At 42.4% G+C, this 23,513-nt stretch overlaps 1 protein-coding gene across 1 annotated transcript in view; it reads right to left on the reverse strand.

The window, feature by feature from the left end:
• The window catches only part of LOC119730104, a 91,558-nt gene that overhangs the window by 62,279 nt on the left and 5,766 nt on the right, over nt 1–23,513 (reverse strand). Inside the window, exons 2-8 of the mRNA XM_038202887.1 lie at nt 10,028–10,153; nt 8,394–8,779; nt 7,615–7,759; nt 6,150–6,323; nt 5,046–5,141; nt 2,808–3,635; nt 1,088–1,333 (exon numbers count right to left, since the gene is read on the reverse strand). Coding sequence (XP_038058815.1) covers nt 1,088–1,333; nt 2,808–3,635; nt 5,046–5,141; nt 6,150–6,323; nt 7,615–7,759; nt 8,394–8,779; nt 10,028–10,085 — 1,933 coding nt within the window. The 5' untranslated portion in view covers nt 10,086–10,153. The remainder of the gene's footprint in view (nt 1–1,087; nt 1,334–2,807; nt 3,636–5,045; nt 5,142–6,149; nt 6,324–7,614; nt 7,760–8,393; nt 8,780–10,027; nt 10,154–23,513) is intronic.

The following is a 23,513-nucleotide window of genomic DNA, read 5'->3' on the forward strand; positions in this document are numbered from 1 at the left end:
TTTATTTTCTACATTTTAGCTGAGCTGATATTTGAGCGAGTCAGTTTGTTATTGTCCTGGCTTAATATTTTTGGAGCCAGTGCTCCGTAATCAAAAAAAACAAAACTTCCCTGTTGGCATTAAAGGCTAAGCATTTGTATAAGGTGTTAGATTTTTTTCAAGTTGACTCCTTCTAATGTTGGCAAGAATTATCAAGAGGCATCATCATCATGTCAGCGTCTGGAGTTCTGTAATTTGTGAGGTGCAGTCAACTTGCATTTCTGCTGCTCTTTTGGTATTGTGAACCTCACAAGAATGAATCTCGTGAGGCTCTCCATCTATAAAGATGGCAAGAGTAGTATATCCCACTTCTAGTACAAAAGGAAACAATATAGTCGACTCATAACTGATTGCTTTTCTTATATCCTGCAACCATTTGATGCAATGTACTTGTCTTGACTTGCAACATCTGTGCTGCATCCCTTATGAGATGTTTGCCTCACACATTGCTTTACCCAGACCTATCGCCAAGAGGGGGGGGGGGGGGGGGGGGGGGGGCCATTGGTTCCTCCATCAGCAAACACCATACATGTGTATTTATGTAGATTTTAATGCAGTGTGCCCCCTAGTTGGTACTATATGGCCCCCCTTAATGTTCGGACTGGCGACGGAGCTGCCTTTACATGTACCTCAATTACCTCAATTTGTCAATTACCATGATTACCTCACAAGGTGGCAAGTGCTGCACCTCACATACAAACTTAGATTGATACCTTCCTCACTCATCCTGAACTTTTTGATGTACCCTGCCCTTCTCGGCTTACAACAGACTGCATCTCAGCTACACCTTGTGAAATGTGAACCTCACAAGTGCTTAATCTTGCGAGGTTCTCCAATTACCTAACACAAGGTGGCTATAATGCTTGCCTCACATGCATTGAACAAACTTATATTGGCTAAATTTCTTTTGATTTACCTTTCTGTCTCGACTCACAGCATCTCAGCGTCTACTTGTTTAGGTGTGAACCTCACAAGCTTTAAAACCTGATGAGGTTCCTAACCTCACTACACATGTACAAGATCAGTACAAAACGATCGACTGTGATACCTTTCCTCAAAGCCTCCTGAAACTTCTCGTGCACCATGCCCGTCTCGACAGACTCCAGGTCGCTGGCGATGGTCACCTGGTCGAAACTCTTGACCGGCACTCCGGCCACCTGCTTGACCATCAGGGAACGGAAGCGCTGCTCATATTCCTCAGTCTGGATAGACTCGGGGTCACTCTGGACATTGGGGGCATGTCTGCTCCTGGGGATATTGCTGAAATTTGCATATTTTGGAGAGTTGTGCTGATCTGGTAAAAAAAAAATACAAAACAAACTTCTCTTGGTGGCTTTCAAAACTTCTGCAAGCTATTTGTTATAACAAACAAACTAGATGTTTATACAGAATTTGAACATCTTTCCAATTTTCTTAAAAATAATTGAAACCCTGCATGGTGGAAAATAACTTGTGGAAGGTTTGATGTAGCACCCTTCACAAATTTTTCTTTTAAGTAGTAAGGAGACAGTTCTGAGTAAAGCGGCAGTGCTTCTCCGACCATCTTCCTATCAATCAAAAAAAACCCACATCTTTCTACAGTCTCAAAAAAGCACTAAGCTCAATTTTTAGAGTGTCTTCTCTTCTCAAATTCTCTTTGTAATGGTATAAACTGATGAGAAAAGTTCCCAATGTAATGGTAGTTAAACAGGCATGCAACTTGAAAGAAAGAAAAAACGAGGAAACTCCAATCTTTACAAGACTTTGTACAGTGATTTTCAATTTTGAATGGCAAGGTGTGAAGTGCAAAACGAGGAAATCAGCTGATCCGAGGAAAAGTTGCATGCCTGGTTAAGAAATGATTTAATGGTATGTCACATGGATAAGTAACCACGATGACAAACCATGAAGAAATTCTGTCAAATGTTAGTTCAATATTGCCAACTTGACTGCAATAAAATACATGATACACTCAAAATGATGGTAGTGCGGTAAATCTATGCACGAGATGATGGCTGCTTAAAACTGCCAATGGGAGCTCCTAAACGGCAAATTTCTGCATGAAAAATGTTATTATGATCAGTGAAAGCGATGCGATAGATCCTTATCACACAAGTAGCCATCTGCCTAGCTCGAGGCAAGACAGATTCCAAGTGCTGATATTTCTTAATATAGAGCGTGGCAAGCAAGCCAGGGTAATTCTCTACCATGGTTGCCATGCCTAAAGGACTTATTTTTTAAAAAAACCGGACAGCTGCATATGATGCGAAATGATATGCTTAATGATCAGCTTAAAACAACAAGTTTGGTTAAAACTGAGAGGGAACATGTAAACGTGTGTGTTTAACTCACACTGTTAAGATCAAAAACTGGTTTTAAAGGCATACAGGATCGTTTGGTTTTCATTCATTTTGTTTCCAATGATAACATCACTCAAAATCCAAAGAAGAATGTTCAAAACCTAACCTGTTGAAGTTTCAAATGAGTGGCGTTACATTTTTCGAACGAACACTGAAAAACCGTGTACAACCTTTTGATCACGAAACATGATTTTGTTAATTTTACTCTTTATTTTCAACGATCCTTCAATTAACTGATTGTTGGAAATCACCTACATTTCATGATTCCTTCTAATTAAATGACGACAAGCCAGACGGAACAATTTCACGGGGTGTTTCTTAGTACAAGTACGATCTTTAATCCAAGTAACGTTTTTGATAGTAATTAAGTAAGTTACTTTTGGAGTAAATGCAAATTATCATATATGCCTTTAAGACCTCTGTTCTTACCCGTTACCCTTGCAACCTCAAAATGACCCTCATAATCCTCTGTCCTGATAGAATCTGAGCCTACGTCGCTCTCTGTTACACCTTTACGGAGGTACATGTACTCTGGAAGACCGCTGGGTTTGGAAGTTGGCAAGGTGTTTGTCCGTTTCTTCTTGCTCCTTGATTTTCCTCTTTTGCCCATCCCCGGGACTGTCAAATGGTCAGTCTTTTTCGGAGAAGCCGATGGTATTCTTTTAGCTTCATTCCTATTGGACGGATTATTGCGTGTGGTTTTCAGTGGGCTCCTGCTTGTGGTGGATGGTGGGTCATGTGTGACAATGCTTGTCTGGAAGACGTGCTCAAAATCCTCAGTTGCTATGGAGTCTGCGTCGATGCCTCGGCCAGCTCGCCGATGCTCCAGGAAGGACTTGCTATCTGGCGGCAACGATTGGTGGGTTCTTCCGTTCTCACTGGAACGTATTGCGCCTGTGGTTCGTTGAGTATTGTGATTCGTCCTTGGAAGATTTTGACTTTGGTGATTGTTGCTGAGGTTTGGTGACGATGCTTCGTCAAAAAGCGGATCGGTGGTTGAGTCGGATAAAACAAGCGAGACCATCTCTTGTATCCTCGAGGATATGTCTTGCGTTTCGTGATTGTCATCACTTTGACTTGAATCCTCAGTCCTGTTGTCGTTGGCCTCGTCTGGTACCCCACGCCGCCTGTTCCAACTCTTTGTACTGTTTGATGCTGTGGCCGAAGAAGGCAGTGACCTGTTGTGCTTTTGCAGTGCATCGTGGGTATGTGAAGGATTGTGGGAATGCTGTGAAGGCAGTGCGTCTGTATCAGAATCTGTGTGGTAGCACACACAAAAATCGGCAAAGAGAGGGAAGGGGGGATGGGTGTTAAATAAGCTGCAGTTAGAGACGTTAGCAATGCATGATATTAAATGTTACCTAAATCTTCAAAAATTTCATGGCACTGCTAAGCAAACAATTTTCTGCATATTTTTGTTCAGTTTTCTGGCGTTGTGCCCAAGTGCGCCCTCGATGGTAAGAAAGAGAGATTTGGAGGAGACCATCGGGAGGGTACTTGAAGACACTCAAGTGTGCCCATTCAGAATAAAATTAGTTGTCCCGTCCACTACAAGTCTGGCTCTTAAATAGGTCAAAGCTCAGAGCCCATGAGGACCCCCCCCCCCCGTAACTTTTTTTACTCGGCCTTAAATACGGGAATAAATGTGTGCTTGGCCAGTTTTAAATACTCTGTTTAAGACCGGTTGGAGTCTGGATGCTGATAATTACCCGAGCCATTCATAAATACCTTTTCGGTAAAAAAAAAATTCAAAACGTTTTTTGGTCCAAAAGTCAAAGCAAGTCAAAAATTATAAATTTCGAACAATTTTGTTCAACAATTTATTTTACTTCATGTTTTCGGAACACCCCTGCGCGATGTGTCGCAGAAGGCAGCTGTACCAGTGTAGTGTGAATTTAGGACTATAAAATACTGATATCACTAGTAGTATTGCGCATGCCTGTGTGAGCATTGTGAATGGACGTTCAACCAATAAAATGGTAACTAAAAGGCACCGGATTTCAATTGTTGTTTTTTGCATATAATTTCTTTGTAATTTTCTGTAACTGTTTAAGCTGTTTATTGTGAGGCGCTGTGATCTTTGTAGAGTGCCATACAAATGCTTGGTATTATTATTATTATTATTATAGGAGTCACACGTTCTTGTGATACTGGAAAAGTGTTTAAGACAGCCAGCCGGTCTTTATCAACCGTTTAAAACCGACCATGCGACGGGCTCTTGAATAATAGGAATGGCTAAATTGTCTTAGGTATTTATGAACGGCAGCTTTTACTACATCTACATTCAAAATGATTTTTGCAATGCATGCTTCTTTTGCAGCTTGAATTTTAGTATATTTGACCCACTAAATTTATGAGTACTGCTGCGGCAACTAGTAATTATTATTGCAAGTTAGTTTATTATGCAATGAATGCTTTTTGCAGAAAAAAAAACACATCTAGCCGAGTTGTAGTCAAGGCCATCACAAGTCCATCACAAGTCAATTACAAGTCATGCTGTCCAAAGTCAAGTAACAAGCTATCCAAATGACCTGCGACAAAGGCATTTTTTTATTTTTTATTTTTTTTTATTTTTTTTTTACCGGACTTGTGAATTGACTTGAGATTCACTTGTGATTTAGATTTTTTGATGGCCTTTACTACACAGCTGTTAAGAAAGCATGATACCTTGAAGATTTAGAGTCTCCTCCATTCTCATCCTGACGTCGTCGGAACAGATGGAGTCACCGTCGCTGAATTCCACTAAAGCTTGCCGCTTGGAAACTTAGAAAATTAATACAAAAACCGTTTATTACATATGAATTAACTGTTCACTACAGAATAAGCAAGTTCAGTATCCTAAATGGGATATGTGGAAATTTTAACTTCAGAATAAACTCAAGACATCAATTTTCATGAAATCATCACGTGTGCAAGATCACACACACAGTTGAAATAGCGAGCTGGATTACATATGAAAAAGCTCCCTTGGAAAAAGTCCTCCGTCCGTTTTTTTTTCTTTCTTTTTAACCGGACAAAAAACATAAATGTTCATGTGCAATCCTAAGCAAGCAGGATTAATGTTCCAAAGACATCTTACACCTGTAACATTTGTAAGCTACATGCACTTTACATGCCCAGGGCAGGCTCATGACGTCAACATGACGTTCACAAATTTTTTTTTATCCTATTACGCCTCATAAGCTTCTGTCTGAATTTGCGTACAGGATGAGCCAGCTTAATGAGGGTGCAACACACAGTGTACAGCAATCATCTTCAGAAGTACAATGTATTTGTGACTTGAGTGCACATGCACTATCATGGTACTGGTCAGTCACCAACATTTTCCCAACATTTACTATATTCAGTGGCAGATCCGGGTGGATTCCCCCCCCCCCCCCCCCCCCCGGGAGTGACTGATAGTTTCTCATATAAGGTTATTTTTCACCTCAGAGAGACATTGACTGACTTGTACCTGCGATGGCAGGATTACAATTCCGGTGGTTCTGATGGTTCCGGCGATTAACGGTTGAAGGCTTCTGCACTAGCGTCCCTTGAAGAAAGACATTGACAAAATGGGGGACCTGGATAGCTCTATTGGCAGCACCGGAACAGCAATCCGGAGGTCACATGTTCAAACCCTGCTCCAGTCAATTTCTTTGTTCAACGTTAAAATAATTTACAAAATGTGGTATCAAGTAAGGTATTTCATAACAATTTGATAGTTTTGTTTTTTGACGTTTGCAAAATGTTGTGTATTATCTTTAATTATACAGAAAGCAAAGAACTTACCCTTTTTCTTGAAGGATCTGTTGCTGCCATTTTTTAGCTTTGTCCCTTTTCCTTCTCCATTCATATAAATTTTTCCTACAGCAGACCCGTGACGGACATGATCCCCATTGGGTATGGGGCTAGAGTCCCCCCGGTGGCTTCCTGTACCTAGACCAGTGTCTGAAGCACTGTCATCTGCAATGAGACCATAATTAAGGCAATGCTGGGTTAATTTGTTTTAATGTTTTCGTGTCATGGCCTGAATCAGCGACAGGATTTTGAATTATCTGTGCCACAATTTCGTACACAAAAAATAAACAAATTTGGATTCAAATCCTGATCACATCACTTAAAATTCAACATCTTCAAGGGCGGATCTAGAGAGATTACTGGCAGGGGGCGCCCCCTTTGCACCCCCTGGATCCACCACTGATCTTATAACACATCACTGCATGCACCATTTGTAAGATAATGCTGAATGAAAGATAATGTCGAATGCGATGTAAATTGAGTTTGGGTTGGATTTTGTCCACAGATATATTTTACAATGTATGTTAAAAGTTCTAAAATTCTCAATACTCTTTAAGAGTTGGTGATAAGAAAAAGTTAAGATTCTGTAAGTGGGATGTTTAGTACAGTGAAATCTCGATAAGACAAATCTCAAGGGAAGACGTTCAAGTTAAGCAAAGTTTCCGATTTTCTACGATCACGTTTATGCATGTACATGAATGTCTTTCACCATAACTTGCTATGCCTGGCTATGAAATGGACACATTGTTTGGCCCCACCGTCATTCCTTCTTTCTATTGATTTTAATGATGTATTTTTTCAAACACAAATCATCACTTTGCTCAGATTTTATATTTTTATTAATCTAAAAGTGTCTGCTCTATGGATAAATATAACAATAAACCACAAATATTGTGTTACTTCATGTAGCAAGACGTTCTTTGGTGTTGTTTGTTGATGTTTAGTCTTAGCGATCACGTGAAGCATCGAACCACCACGCTCGGGGTTTTCCGATGGGTGGCCTCATGATCGGTCCTATTTGATCAAAAGAGAGCATGCTGGGCCAGCGGTAGAAATCAGGCTAACTCGAAAGCCAGGCGCGCGTTTCCAATGCAGTCACTTGTCCACTGCAAAGAGCCAGCGATTGGACCGCCGGCATGTGGGCTGCAACTGGGCCAGCGGTAGCGATCAGACTAACTGGAAGGCCAGGATTTGTTGCAGTTACAGGCTGGAGTCCGCTCACAATAGCACCGTGTACGCTACCTCCCCATGTGAAAAGACGAATTTGTGGACTGGCCCAACAACAAGTTAAACAGGCGTACCGATGCGGGTATTTCGAGTTACGGGGGTATTCACATAATAATATCCTATCCTGTTGACAGGCTTGAAATATCACTTTGAGATATTCCAGTTAGCCGAGTTTGCATTATCGAGATAGTACTGTACTCTCTAATTACAAGATGACATGTACCGGTACCTTCGAGCGTTTCATCAGCTGTTGCATTGTTGCTGGACTCTGGTCCCTGTCTTGTCAATGTGGAGGCCTTCTGACTGTGCCTACTGGTTCCAGAACTGCTGCTGTTACCATGGTAGCTGTGCTCGCTGTGCTCACTATTAAGGCTCTGATTTGAGATGAAAATCAGAATTTTCAATTACAAACATACTGTAAGATTAAAAGAGTTGTGGTAAGAAAAGTTACTAATGAGCTTAACTTTTTTTATTATAGAGGATGGAACTAACAAAGACATGGGGAAACCCACTTGCAACTTTTGAAAAGGGAAATAATTGAATCATGTTCTTTTGATAATTGAATCAAAATAGTGGACGTTTGACAGTGCTCTGAAAAATTCTCTTCTTATAAAGTAATCTCACAATTTTTTGATTAACAAGAAAACTCTTCTAAATATGATAGATATCAGTAAGTCAACTGACTATTATCTCAACCAAAACAGTGTTAAAACCTAGTATTACTCAGGCATACAACTGGAAATTTGAAGAAAAAAACGAGGACATTCCTAATCACACAAGACTTTGTACAGCGTTTTTCAATTTGTAATGGCATTCATGAGAAGTAAAAAACGAGGAAACCAGCAGATCCGAGGAAAAGTTGCATGCCTGATTACTCTGCAGAAGCTGTCTTTTTTCCTAGATTACTGTTGCCACACACGTTGCTCTCTCAAACAGTGAGTCCGAAAAGCTTACATGTATCGTAATATTTTATATATTCTGCAACTGGTTTTCATCACAATAGCTCACCCTGTTGATGATGTCGTTCAGTTCTGCATCTATATTATCCAGTATCAGATCCACATGGTGCATGTTGATTACTGTCTGTTGCTTCTCGTTCACCACTGGTTCCCCGCCTCCCATGGTCTCCCCAGAATCCTCAAGTCTCCCCTCTGGTGGTCCTTCTGCCTCATCTCCACCCACAACCTCCGGATGATGATGCTCTGATGAGTTGTAGCTGATATCATCTTCTTCTTCTCCCTCTGTGGATTGGTCGTGGTTGTCCGGAAGTCCGTCAAGGTCCACCGCGTTGCCGTTTTCGGTTTGGTCTTTGTACTTCATGTTGTGCTCTTCTGTGCGATGGCCTGCATCTTCAAAGCTCTCAAACTCGCCCTCTGACATCCCTGACTGGGAGTCTAAAAGAGTACCAGAGAGCAACAGTAAGGACCCCATTTTTTTATAACACCACTGTACATGTACCGGGTACGTCAATATTAACTTACATTTGTACAGACATTGCATGTAAATGTTAGCACCATAGAATTAAAAACTTAAATGCCAGGGGATGAAAACTCAAGACTATGCATAAAAAACCTATAGACCCTTTTAAACAATATGGCTCTAATTCCTACCCTCTGTTTGCCTGTACCCAAAGATGATGTCTTACTCTGTCCTGCCCACACACACAGTAATAAGGGCCAGGCTAGACATCCATCAATATCAGCTAGGACAGCCGAACATAATATAATGTGATCACGGGCGCATATGGCCTGCAGGGTCTCATAGTTGTAATTGAATGTCAAGCCATGAGTCAACCACGAGTCAATCACAATTAAGTCAAGTAACAAGCCACGTCACAAGTACATTATACAAGCCAAAGCAATTGTTCATTCGTTTATAAATTTGTTTATTTGTTCAATTCAAACAACATCCAACAGCGCATGAGCACCAGAGACGGAAAGATGAAATATACAAGTACAATAAAAAACTTATAAAAACATCTGAACAGCTCATCACTTAACTGACTAGACTGAATGACTTGCCAAACAGTGTGTCTAACTTGTGATAACTTGATTAAAAGTCAGCCCTGTTTTCCAGAGAAAAGGCCAGTTTAAAGGGAATGTACAACATTTACTTTTGCAGCAAGTTTCAGAAATAAATGGATTTGGAGGATTAGTATGTTATAGCAAATATTGTTATTTTCTGACTTGTTTCACGTTTTGGGCTTCCAATCATGTTCTTGTAGTCTGGTTCCCTGACCCACTTAAGATTAAACGGAGAAATGTAAAGACTTTGGGGAATTGTAAGGTCAAAGAATCACTCTAGCAGGCTTGTACCCCCTTCACAGGTGTGTAATCAATTGCAAAGAAAGTGCGGAATAACAAACTGAAAAGTTAGGAGCAGTTTTGGAAAAAAGCCAGTTTGTTTCCAACGCTGGTCGGCCGACCAGCGTTGGAAAAATACAGTTTTTCGTAAAAATGTCAGCACACCAGGAGCCACAATTTTACAGGATGCTTTAGACTGTCAATCCCCAACAATTCAGTAAGGTATTTTGTGATTATTTGATCATTTCGTTTTTTGATGTTTGCAAATGTTGTATCATCCCTTTAACCCCGATTCAGGCCTCCTTCCCAAAGCCTAATAGTTTGCTAGTTCATGATCACCTGGCTCTGTGAGATCTGACTCCCTGCTCAGGTCCTGATCACTCCATGACCCGTTCATCCTGTCACCTCTGACCCCTCAGCAATGTCACTCTTCGCTTACAGCTACAGGTTCATTGTCTCATCTCCCTGCAGAAAAATATAACAACGCAATAGACGTTATGCATTGTCTACATGCACGAGTACACCTTGATGGTTCACTAAGAAGAAGTTAGAAGGAAAACGAAGGAGGACTCTTTAACGCATTGCCGATGGTGCATGACACTCGCGCAAAGACGATAAGGGTTGGTGCAGATCCAGAATAAAATCAATTGTGCATACTACATGCCATACATGCCCCATTTGTGCATGCCGTGCATCTCCCTACTATTGTAAGCTCTTGTGAGTGGTGACGATGCACCTTGTACTGTTCAAGCTGCAAGTCCACTTTTGCATTTTGTGGTCAATTAAACCCCTTCTTAATTGAACATGAAAATGTTGGGGGAAAAACACCAAAGCGCTGTCTGAAGGAAATGCGTCAGTGAAACATCACTTGACATGCTTGAGTAGAAAGGTCATGCTTAATGACAAGTCATCAGGAATCCCAATAATCAATCACAACCACAAGTCAACTACCGGTACATAAAGTCAAGTGATAGCTATTCAAATAAACTGTGAAAATTGTTCGTCCTCTAGCTGTCACTAATAGACCTTTATCATGCTGCCACCATTTCAGTCATGTTCCCTGTATCCAATAACAGTACTGAATGATAATGTTGTTTGTGCAAAAGGAACCACACTACTTTGTTCCTTCCAGCTTCGCTTTGGTTACGTTGATTTGAATGGGAAAAAATCAGGATGACCGCAATGTGATAATGGTCTATTTTGTGACATGCACTGTGACTGGCAAAAAGATGTCGATTTTCTCATACAATTGGGTTTTGCCCGTCATTGACGTATTTTTACAAACACAGTGTATACTCAGTGTTGTCAGAGTGCTCATGAGGAAAAATTCACAAGCTACTTGGGTGGGACTCAAACCCACGACCTTCTGCCTGCCAGTGCAGATGTCCTACCACTCGACCAAGCTTGTGGGTACCGCAGCCAAACTAATCATAAATGAAATTCTGCTTCGGAAGATGTAAATTCAATTGGGTTTTGCCCGTCACCGATGTGTTTTTATAAAAACTGTATATACAATGTTTATAAAAAACTGCATTGGATGCATCCATTAAATTTGCTGACAATCACTCTCATTTTCAAATGTCACCCAACATAATTTGATTACGAGATCTGCATTAAACATGGAACAGCACACAGAATAATTTGATTATTATGTAGTAGGGGTAACGTTACATGTTCATCCAAAACGCCTGAATAAATTCCCATCATCTGTTGGTGGGTCCTTGATCACATGTCATTGAATTATTCGTCCCAACCCATGGCCCAGCTGCACTGCAAAAATAGAAGTTCCATTGCACAGTCACACTAATGGTGGTTATGTCCAATCAGATGACGAGGATTTATTCAGGTGTTGTATAAAACAAATAATGAATGTTTCACATTCGTGCAATGGAAAAAAAAAATTTCATTCAGTGACAGATGGAATGTTCCATTACATTCGGCTTCATCTCGTTGAATGGAACATTTCATATGTCATTTCATGAAATTATTTTTACCATTGCACTCAAAAACATTCATTATTTGTTTTTATATACCGACATACATATCCTTGTCATTTGATTGGTGGAACTCATATCACGTGACATTCGTTATTGCTCCCATTCACGCCGCGGCTCAAAAAGTACTATCCGCCGATGGGGAATGGGAAATACTATTGAACAGTTAGGATAATTCTTGTTCCATGATGCGGTATTTGTGTGCAAATGCATGCTGGTGTGCGCGTTCAGCGTTGCGCGTATTGTTCCAAAGAGCCAGGGCTACAGCGTTGGGTTCATACATTTTCGTGAAGGGGTGGTTTGGAAGAGAGAAATACATTTTCCTCCAGTTTTTATTGAAATAAAAGTTCAAATATATCAAATGACAAGGATATGTCAGTTATATAAAACAAATATTGAGTGGTTTTAAAGGGAATATACATCATTTGCTTTTGCTGTAATTTTCATAAATGGATGGAATTGGGGGGTTGGAAATATATAGCAAATATAGTTACACTGACTTTTTTGAGGTTTTGTGTTTGAAAATGCTATAAAAACCAAGAAAAACGATCATTTTCCTGTAGTCTGGTTCCCTGACTCCATATAAGAAGAAACAGAGCCTTTAACATACATTGGGGAATTGTAAGGTCAGGGAACCAGTCTAGCTGGCTCGTACCCGTTCATAGGTTTGTAATCGATTGCAAACAAGTGTGATGGTCAATTGGGGCCAGTATTTGAAAAAAAAGCCAGTTGTTTCCAACGCTGATCGGCCGATCAGCGTTGGAAATTGATACAAAAATACCACTTTTCTTGAAAATGACAGTATACCAGGTGCCATGATTTTACAGGATGCTTTACACTGTCATTCACTAACAGTCCAGCAAGGTATTTCAAAATGATTTGGTAGTTTTATTTTTTGATGTTTGCAAATGTTGTATTTTCCCTTTAAATTGTGAAACGGGAGGAAAATTATTGCTCGGTAAAATCTGGACTTTTTCAGTTCACTCGGCTTGCCTCGTGAAATGGAAAAGTCCAGATTTTACCTTGCGATAATATCCTCCCATTTCACTCTGAGCCACTCAATATTTGTATAATAGTCAACACTTTTCAAGATGATTTTCAACTAACTTTTATAAACATATTTTGCAGTGACAGCATGCTGTCTCATTCCAAACAACCACAGACAGATCCTTTCAAAATAAAACGACCAATATGAAGTGCTTGTAGAAAAAACAAACAACGGGAATGGAAAGGATGACAACGATCACTTAAATGGAGATCTTCCCTTCACTTGTCCTAATTGGTTAATGAGCCATGGTACTGTGAACAGCCATCCTCTTTTTAACCGGACCTCCGGGGAAAACGAGCCCCATCTCATCCCTGTCTGAGTTGATTACAGGTGGAGTGATGAGGTCACATCGCTTCAATAACAGGATTTGCCACTGATATGGCCCAATTAATAGGGGCACGGCAACGTACATGTAGTGCGCTGAATTCACAAAACGTTCCTCAAAGTGCACACACACATGCAGGTGCTATAGCTGAACTCTCATAATGGTAAGCAGATCGAAGCCCGTTATTAAAGAGTCCCATCTTCTTTTTTCCAAATAGGGGTGATTCTGATGAATCAAGCTGGATTGCCCCACAAAATGAAAGCAAAGTAGTTTCCAATTCTGCCTGATCTACCGTCCCTTCCTTTTCCACCTGCTTCACATAATGTCTTGTTTCACACCGACGTGTGAACAATTAGAATCTTTCAGATTTTCAAATGAACTATATCAATATTAATATGCATACATTATACGTTGATGAACTTTGACCTTGAATAAATTATGTGTGCTCTATAGTTCCATGAAATGACAATGATGAATAGTCTTCATGAAGGCTCGTGATTAACCTCCCGATAATAATTATTTGTAGAGTACCCAATCTTGAAACATGGTGGCTCTGGTGGGATTCTGACTCAAGTTACATTGTTTTGAAAAGTTGAACAAAGAAATTGAGTGAAGTGGGATGTACCCCTCTGGATTGCAATTCTGGCAATCAGATTTTGTTTTACCAGAGAAGTTGTGTGAAGTATTCTTACAGAGTTCATAAATGTTTATTTCCTTTTTTTTTAATCTCAATGTTTTAGATGCGCTGAGCACATTTGCGTTCCTTCCTCCATGCTTCAAATAAACTGCACAAACACAAGTAGGACAAAAGCCACATGTTGGTAACTTTAATGTTGAACATATGTACACATGAAATATATTGTTTGCAAGCCCAACATAAATGTATGTACACTATGGGCCAAAAAGAAGAACGATTTCTAGCGAGTGAGTTTTCACATACGTACATGTTCACTGAATACATGCTGGACACCAAGAGGTTTATAAAAGTCAAACCCTTGCTGTACTGGGACTGCGTCAACATGCGATCAATTGCTGACACTGAAAGTAAGGTAAATATTACATGTACTGTATTAAAGGGTGCAGACCTGCAAATCGACTCCCACAGACCTGCAGTGATAATTATGCGCACTTCCGAAAATTATTAAAAATACTCACAATTCCAAGGTGCTTGAGACACCCATCAAATGAAAGCATATTTCATAATCTTTCATTTTCTGTTCAATTTTTTTTTAGTCGTCCATGACGTTTGGAAGAAAATTCTATCCAAAGATGATCACCCAGAAAAGTAGTCCTGTGGCCTATCGCCACTTCCAAAAATGATGCCTGCACTCCATTGCAAAATAGAGCAATTTTAGGGCCCAATTTCATGCGAATTACACAGAAATAGAAGCTCACACTCTGTGCACGGCTTCCACCCATCTTGTTTACAAACCTTCACTTTCATGGCCCTCAAAATGCTCCAACAGCAAAGAATTTTGAGGGCATACAAATTGTGATTTGGTCAACATCGAAAATTCTGGGCCTATTTACAGGTATACACCCATAAGGGCAACTCATTTCTCCAATTTGCAGATGGCGCTAAACACCAGTTGTAACAGAATCTGACAAAGTTTCCATTTTTATTGACACTTTTTCCCTCTAATTACTTACATTTACTTGTTAATAGAGCCTAGAATTATGCTAGCCACAATATGCTGTTGAAGGAAGTTTCATTTCATTGTACATGTAGATAAGACATTGTATGTGTTTGGTGAACTGGCCTAGGTACTTGCTGCACACACTGGGTTGTTTATGTGCACAGCCATCTTTGTTATTGTTCAGTACATGTGCATTCTTAAGGAGGCAGCCATGTTTGTTTGGTCATGTGATCAAAGTTTTCTACATGTAAAATAGTCCAAACATTAAGTGAGAGGTCTTTTTTGATATTGTGATACTTTAGTTTGATTGTAATTTAGTTTTTGTTGTAGACTATAGTAACTTTGAGGAAAATTGTGCAACTTTTACTTTTCCCATAATGCTTTGCTTCTTGCACATGGCCTGATTCTCCAACAATGTGCTCAGCAGTTTGCTGCGCTGAGGATGATTCAATCCGCTTTTTTCTGCAACCATCCTAAGATTATTTAGCACACCCACTACAGGCCCACGAGGTAAATATCCTACTTAGTAATATTGGATCAGTTTTACTCTCTTAAATGTAGGATTAAGTTAGAAAATAATGGTTTATTAAGTCAAGTAATTGTGTCTTTTATGCATGCATGTTACTTACTAGTATAGTAATGCAAATGTCCATTGTCATTTCTTTAGGTCATATGAGTCTCATTGAATAATTCCTTGTGAAGACTAAATTTACCACATTAACCTTCAAATTGTTGAGATCCATACTTATGATTATCATTGTTATTTGCTTGTCAGATCTCACGGTGTTCATCTTTGGAGACAGTTCATTGTCAACATTAAAGTCAGACATGACAGAGACATCAGTACAGATCGTGTCCGCCTACATTTTGCTTTGGTAGTTGGGTGCAGCTACACCAGTAGCACACTGACAAACAGCGAACAGCATCAGAAGGTGAACACAGATTAATAACTTGAATACCAGCAAACAACACACCAAATACGATGTCAATCTACCAACATTCACCGAAATGTCAATAAAGTATCATGAACACAAAAATGAGGTGACAACGGGCCTAACCTGTTTATAATTCATGCTTCATAGACACTTGTAACGAACTCATAGAAACCGCTGTTCACCATGCCCGCGTGTAAAAAAAAAAGTGGGGCGTAAAAGATAACAGAGCCTCTCAACTTCTGTGCAGCAAATATTCTACATGTAAATGAGGTTTGATAAATATCGCAATTAGTCCGAGGGTCACAACCAATTCAGGGCCTGTGACAAATTGAGAATTAATGGGAGCAAAGGTTCGAAGGGTTGGGGGGGACCTCAGGGGCCCGCGCGGCTGACTTCCAGAGATGTTTGTGACAGTCGAATGTGTGGCATGATGGGAAAACGTCCTGTCGTTTGCACAAATCAGTGTGCGGCAAAGCGTGGTGTGAATGTCTGGTTGCCTGGTTACCATACATCCAGTAATGACACTCCGGCTCGCATCCTAATTTGATAATTTAGAATGTTAAAGGTTAACTGGGCTTAAAGTTGTTCACTATCGCTTAATTTAGCACAATGTATCCGAATATCACAAACATGACAGAAAGCACACAGTTCTGTAGACTTTAAGAAAACAACCGCCAAAAGAAAAAAAGAAAAAAACGAATCCGAATAGGCTTGCCAAAAAAAAAGCAAAAAAAAAAAAGACTTGGCTATCTTTGTTGTTCAGTACAAAAACGTCTTAGTTTAGGCCAGCATTTGTCTCAGTGACCCCGTCAGTCAGGGGAGTCAGTCAGTCAATCAGTCGGGGAGTCAGTGAGTCGGGGAGTGGGGGAGTAAGTCAGGCAATTAGTGATTCTTTTAGAGAACAGTTATGTCCAGCAAAAATACATTTAAAAAAAGCCATCAACCTAACCTTGGAATCCTACACATACATCCTGCCTCAAACAAACAAAACAAGATAATTCTTGATGACATTGAAAACAAGCTGGTCAGGAGATTATCCAGGCCTGCTTTTATTGGACCACATGAATGACTGCCGGTCTCCATAAACATGATAAAGATTGGAAAATGTTATCTGATCCCCACATCAATTAAGTACACGCACATTAGCATGTATGTGTATTGTGGCGGGACTGTTCCCGAACCAAGTTATTCCTCGGACCAGGGACTACACAAAGCAGTCTAAAGGCTAAGGATGCAGGCTCGTTTTGGGTGGAAATCTACCGCCGCAGGAATTGATCCCTAAACCTTCTGTTAACTAGGCAATAACACAATAACAAGGACAACTGGCAACTGAATGGTCGGTAATCTCAAGTAACACAATGATTTATTTCAGAGACAACAAATTTATGATTCAGTGATTTGGGAGTAATTGTCTTGGGTAGCTTTATTACAACCTGTGGTTTTCGAATATGAGCCCTATTTGCAATATACAACTAATATCGCACTGCTCACTCCAATAATCACTGCACAAACTAATGCTGCATCACAGGAACGCTATAGCAATGCACAACCAATGCTGCAACATAGGAACACTACAGCAATGCACAACCAATGCTGCAATACATGAACACTACAGCAATGCACAACCAATGCTGCAATACATGAACGCTATAGCAATGCACAGACCAATGCTGCAATATAGAAACACTCCAGCAACGCAACAACCAATGCTGCACTGCCTAAACAATATCGCATTGCATAGCTCAGTGCCACTGTGGAGATATGGTTTGTGCGCACGTAGCACTACGAAACCATGGGCCCAGCCCCAATCAACCACAATGCACCCACAAGTGTACGGCTAAACTGTCCAACAGTTCGCCCGCGCGTAGCTAGCATATAGCGCAAATCACCATATAGCAATACACGCCACAGCGAGAGCACACTCAACTCACGTTTGTACAGCTCGCTGCCACTTGCCAGAAACCTCCCGCGCGTACGTACGTAGCAATCTACTTACGCGCATACATAGCACATGCACTAAACCATTATGATGCACTAAACATATGGGGCTTTGTTAACCAATCGCGTGCGTGCATACACGCACACCCTGACTGCTAAGCCACACCCAGTCACGGGCGTACTATACTACAGTTCATTCATAAGATTAGAATACAATAACATGAACAAGGGCATAAAACTTCACTTTCCGTCACATGGGCCCGACCAATGGCAGAGATTGTCCCCAACTCTAAGCCATAAATAAAAAAAATAAAAGGAAAGTGTGACTAAATCTTAACTTCTTCTTTAAATTACAATATAAAACTTAAAGCTTAACTTTTTCTTTAAATTATAATACAAAACATAAGGGGGGGGGGGCAGATTTCAAAGCTCATTAAATATTCACAAGCTCTTATACACCGGATAAGGGCACTTGCCTTACATGTACTCTACATGTACAGGAACACCAAAGTTTGCTAATTAAATATTCACAAGATTTTACAGGGAATGATCGTACACAATTTTCCTTAAATTCAGCTCATTAAAAATTCACAAGAAATTTTACAGATTATTTCCACTGATTTTACAACGATTAAAATATAAATGCTCTGAAATAATTTTTCGCTTGATCACCTGCTGGAATGTTAAGATAATTCTGAAATAATGAAATACACATTAAATATGATGTAAGATTTCCTCAACTCGAAATTTTACATGATTTGACTAGGATAAATTTTACAGAGTCTTGGCTACGAATTTGTCAATTTTTAATATTTACACAATTTGTTTTTACGAGGAATCACCCAGTGCAAAAATTAGGCGTTTAACAAGATCTACGAAATTGTTAATTAGGATTTCTGTTTTATATAAAATAAAGATTTCTTTATACATCGAAATTCACATCAGCAGATTTTGTAAGATTTTTCTATATGATTTCAAGACTGATTCTATTATTATTATTTATTTTTTTCTCTCTCTTTTTACCGACAATAAACCTTAATTTTAAAAAACCTTTTGGAAAACTTTGAACTGTTCAACACTTTGGAAACCTTAAGAAACTTGGTTAATCAGAATAATGAACAAAAACCTAAACTTGAACGCGTCGTCCTGTTTATTTCCCGGTTGGCTTTCCCTCATCATCTACCTCTATCTGCTTCGTGTAGACGCTATTATGCTCATCCGTCTTGACCACTTTCCCATCGAGGAAAATCTGCATGCAGGTGTACTCTCGGACGGTAGCTGTGCGCCTTCTCTTCTTCGGAGGATCCTCCCTTTTCTGAGTGGGGAACATCTCCTCTTCCTCCTGGGATGAAGACTGTGATGCTGAGGATGGGGACGTAACCTCGGCCGCTCTCACCATCTGCATCATCCCCTTCGGCTTGCCTCCCAAGGGGCGAAAAGGAGGGACAACCAACTTTGGCGAGGTTGACACTTTCGGGGATTCTGGGATTGGTGAGGCTGACAGGGACAGTGCATCGACGACTGGCGTGACCCCACTTGGCACTGCTGCCGGTGGCAACCCAGCACTGGAGGACGTACCCGGACCTGCTGCACGGCTCTCTGCGACCTTTGTCACCGTACTGACGCTCCAAGACTCTGGTGCCTGGGAAGGACCAGCTGCACCCTTCACCACACCAATTTAGTGTACCGTCTCCATGTGATGCTGGAGGATATACACCTGACCTGCAACGTAATCGCACCTGCTACACATCAAGGTGTTCGTCGCCGGCCCATGGATGTCTCTGATATGGCGCCATAGGCTTGCCCGATGCAGGTACCAACTGGTACACTCACGGCACTTGTATCGCCTCGGCTCACCCTTCGTCATGCTGAGAATCAATTTTCTTCAACTCCTGAAAAACACAAAGGAAAGAAGAATTCAAAATATATACACCACAACTTAGTTTCGACCTCACCCAGAAAACAATTATGGAATCAAAGCCACACCTACTATCTTAGCGAAACCGCAGGGGTAACCTATGTGACCGCTTAGGATACCGCCTGGGCGGTGACATGTCTTGCCTCTCGGGCAGACTGACTCTACTGTCTGGAACCGGTTCCTCTGTAATGGCCTCATCCACCACAGGGTACTCATCTACCAACTCCTCAGCTGAACCTTGGTCATACTGACCCTCCGTCACCATGGGGAGGTTTTCTGTCACCTCGTCCCTTGATGGACAATCCCAAGATTCGATGGCCTCACCGACATATGGTTTGAGTCGGTCCACATGGACAACCTTTGGTTTGCTACCACGCTTAAGCTGGATTCGAACCGTCACATCTGACAACCTTTTAAGAATCAGCCATGGTCCTTCCCACCTAAGTTGTAATTTAGGGGACATGTGCTTTTTCTTTGCAGGGTTGTGTAGCCACACAAATTGGCCCTCCTTCAACCCATGCTCAGATGCTCTTCTGTCAAAGTTCTTCTTTTGCCTCCGGGCACTTTTCCCGAGGCACTCCCTAGCCCTTTTATGGGCCTCCTGCATATCACTTCGCAACCTTTCGGCGAAGTCTGCAGTCATCTCCTCCTCAACCTCAGGACACCCTGTCACCAGATCCACTGGGACATTCACCTCTCTCCCCAACATCATCATGTTGGGGGATTCCCCAATCGAGTCTTGCGGCGTGCACCTGTAAGCGAAGGTGGCAAAGGGGAGGAACTCATCCCAATCTTTCTGCCTTCGCCCAGGGTCAATCAGCACCGCCACGATGTTGACCAAGGTTTTATTAAACCTCTCAACCATGCCGTCCGATTTCGGATTATAGGCGGTTGTCCGAGTCTTCGATATGCCGAGGATTTGGCACATTTTACTGAACACCTCCGACTCAAAGTTTGTGCCCTGATCAGAGTGAAGTTCTTGGGGCACCCCGAATCGACAGACAAACTCAGTCACCAAAGTGTGCGCAACTGTAACTGCAGTAGCGTCAGGAAGCGGAAATGCTTCCATCCACTTAGTGCAGTAGTCGCCAACCACCATCACCCAACGATTACCATTGTCCGTGACGGGCAATGGCCCGAGCAAGTCTATTGCTACTCGCTCCATCGGAACACCAACTCGATACTGCTGTAAGGGCGCAACCCTCTTCTTTGCAGCCGACTTTCTCCTGGCACAGATATTGCAGCCCCGGAGAAATGACCGCACGTCCGCAGACATGCCTGGCCAGAAGTACCTGGCTTTGACTTTGGCCAGAGTTTTGCTAACCCCCAAGTGACCACTAAGTTGCCCACCGTGCAACTCAGACAGAATTTCCTTCCGGAACTTTGATGGCAACACCAACAGCCATCGGATGGACTTCCCGTCATCGGAGTCCCATCGCCTATGTAGAACTCCTTCCCGGACCTCTAACTGGTCCCACTGTGACCAATAGGTCTTACAGGCTGCCGACAAGTGCGAGACCGTCTTCCACTCAGGACGACTATCGCCGTCCTCCTTCAACTTCATGAGCCAGCTCATGGTGTCATCCTGTGACTGTGCTTCCTTTAAAGCACTTCGAGACAGGGTTGGTTGGGCAGCTACGCCCCTAACCAAAAACTCACTCCCCTGAGGCTGAACCTCGGGTACTACACCAATTGCCTCGCTGACCACCTCCTCCCGGCCGCACTGTTTGCATTGCCGCCTCGACAACCCATCAGCATTACCATGCTTCTTGCCGCTTCTGTGCTCAACCACTAAGTCGTATTGGGACAGGACTTCCATCCACCTCGCCAGCTGACCCTCGGGGTTCTTGAAATTAAGTACCCACCGCAATGCGGCATGGTCAGTTCTGACCGTCACCCTGCGGCCGTACAAGTATTGTTTGAAATACTTCAAGTACACAACCACAGCCAACAACTCTTTACGAGTGACACAGTAATTTCGCTCAGGTTTGCTGAGCTTCCGGCTCGCATACGCAAGCACTTTTTCGTCACCACCCTGGACCTGCGACAACACCGCCCCGATACCTTCACCGCTGGCATCAGTGTCCAAGATAAAGTCGCCCTCGGGCATTGGGTATGACAAAACTGGGGCGGCCTGAAGCCTGCCCTTCAGCTCGTCAAATGCCTCCTGACAACTCTCAGTCCACACAAACTCTCTTGATTTCTCGGTCAAGGCATGAAGTGGACTTGCCACTTCTGCAAACCCCTTTATGAACTTCCGGTAGTACGATGCGAGGCCCAAAAAGCTTCTAACATCTCGTACACACCTCGGGACCGGCCACTTTGCGACTGCCTCGATCTTCTGAGGATCCGTGGCTACCCCTTCTGAGGACACAATGTGCCCGAGGTAAGTCACTGACCTCTGAAACAAATGACACTTGCTGGGCTTGAGTTTGAGCCCAGCGTCTCTAAGCCTCCCCAACACAACTCGGAGACGTTCTAGGGTCTCCGTCACCGATTGACCAAACACGATGACGTCATCCAAATAAATCAGTAGGATTTCCCATTGCAAGCCGGCCATAACCTTTTCCATGAGCCGCTCAAATGTTGCCGGGGCATTGCACAGCCCAAAAGGCATGCATTTCCACCGGTACAACCCGCTTCTCACTACAAATGTCGACTTTTGGCTGGCGTCCTCATCCAAAGCGACTTGCCAGTACCCCGACGCCAAGTCAAGTGTACAAAACCACTTCGCCCCACTCAACGCATCGAATGTTTCATCAATGCGCGGCACAGGATAGGCATCCTTGATGGTCACCGAATTCAACTTTCTATAATCAATACAGAAGCGTTTCGTACCATCCTTTTTGTCAACCAAAACAACATTTGCCGCCCATGGACTGTCAGAAGGTTCAATCACCCCCCTCTTTCCCAAATCACCGACTTGTCTCTGGATTTCCTCCTGATGGCAATACGGATGACGCCTCATCCGTTCTCTCACCGGTTTAGCATCACCAGTGCTTATGTGATGCTGGACCACATCCGTGCGACCAATGTCGTGGTCACCCTTAGACAATACATCCTGAAAGTCAACTAAACATTTCCGGACATCCTCATGGTACGTAGCCTCTACCTTGGCTGTACCCCTCTCAAACAAATCTTGCAAGTGCTGGGGTAACTCCTCACCAGCATTTGCCACCACATCCAACTCACCATGAATTGAACCCACCTCTACCTGGGAGATCGTTCCCGCTGTCGTCCCCTCACGTGCAACTCTTTTCTCCCTTCCGGGATTGAAGACCCGCAACGGAATAACCTCTGCTTCAGTCTCAAGCAGAGATCTGGCCAAAACTAAACCCTTCTTAGCTAGGTCACCGCCACCTTCAATTGGTTCCACCATGGCTGGCCCGACCAAGTCGGCACCCTTCCGGGCAATTATACCTGGGACCATGGCCTCATGACCGGACGGAATCACTGTAGTTTTTGAAACCACTACACGTCCCACAAAGGGCTCACCGGCACCGTTTGTGCACCTGATTCGCTCACCATTGAGCCTCCACTCTCTTGACTGGAAGTCAATGTTTCCACCTGTTGGCACGAGAAAATCCATGCCCAGGATGCCACTATACTTCATTTCGGTAAACACCGCCCTTACTTGGTGCGTGGTTCCACCAACTTGCACCTCCACCCAAGCTATGCCAAGCACGGGCAATCGACTACCGTCTACTTGCTTCACCTGGACCTCCTCCGTCTCTAAGACAGGTCTCTTCTCCTTTGGAATTTGATAGTACACCGTACTACTTATCAAGGTGTCGGTGGACCCCGTGTCAATCAAAAACCGACACTTGGTCCCTCTCACCATTCCATCAACAAATAAACCATAACGAGGGCCGCGACTTGGGTTGGGCAGAGTTATTACTCGTTGCCCATCCCCATGCTTTGACCTCTTTTCTCTACTACCTCCCTCGCTGTCACTTTGTTGTCTTTTGGACCCTTTTGTCCACTCAGCCTTCCCGCGGGTCCTACGGGGGGCTGACTGCCGTTTCCCTGT

The sequence above is a fragment of the Patiria miniata genome, unplaced genomic scaffold (assembly GCF_015706575.1).
Source record: "Patiria miniata isolate m_02_andy unplaced genomic scaffold, ASM1570657v1 HiC_scaffold_22, whole genome shotgun sequence".
NCBI lineage: Eukaryota > Metazoa > Echinodermata > Asteroidea > Valvatida > Asterinidae > Patiria > Patiria miniata.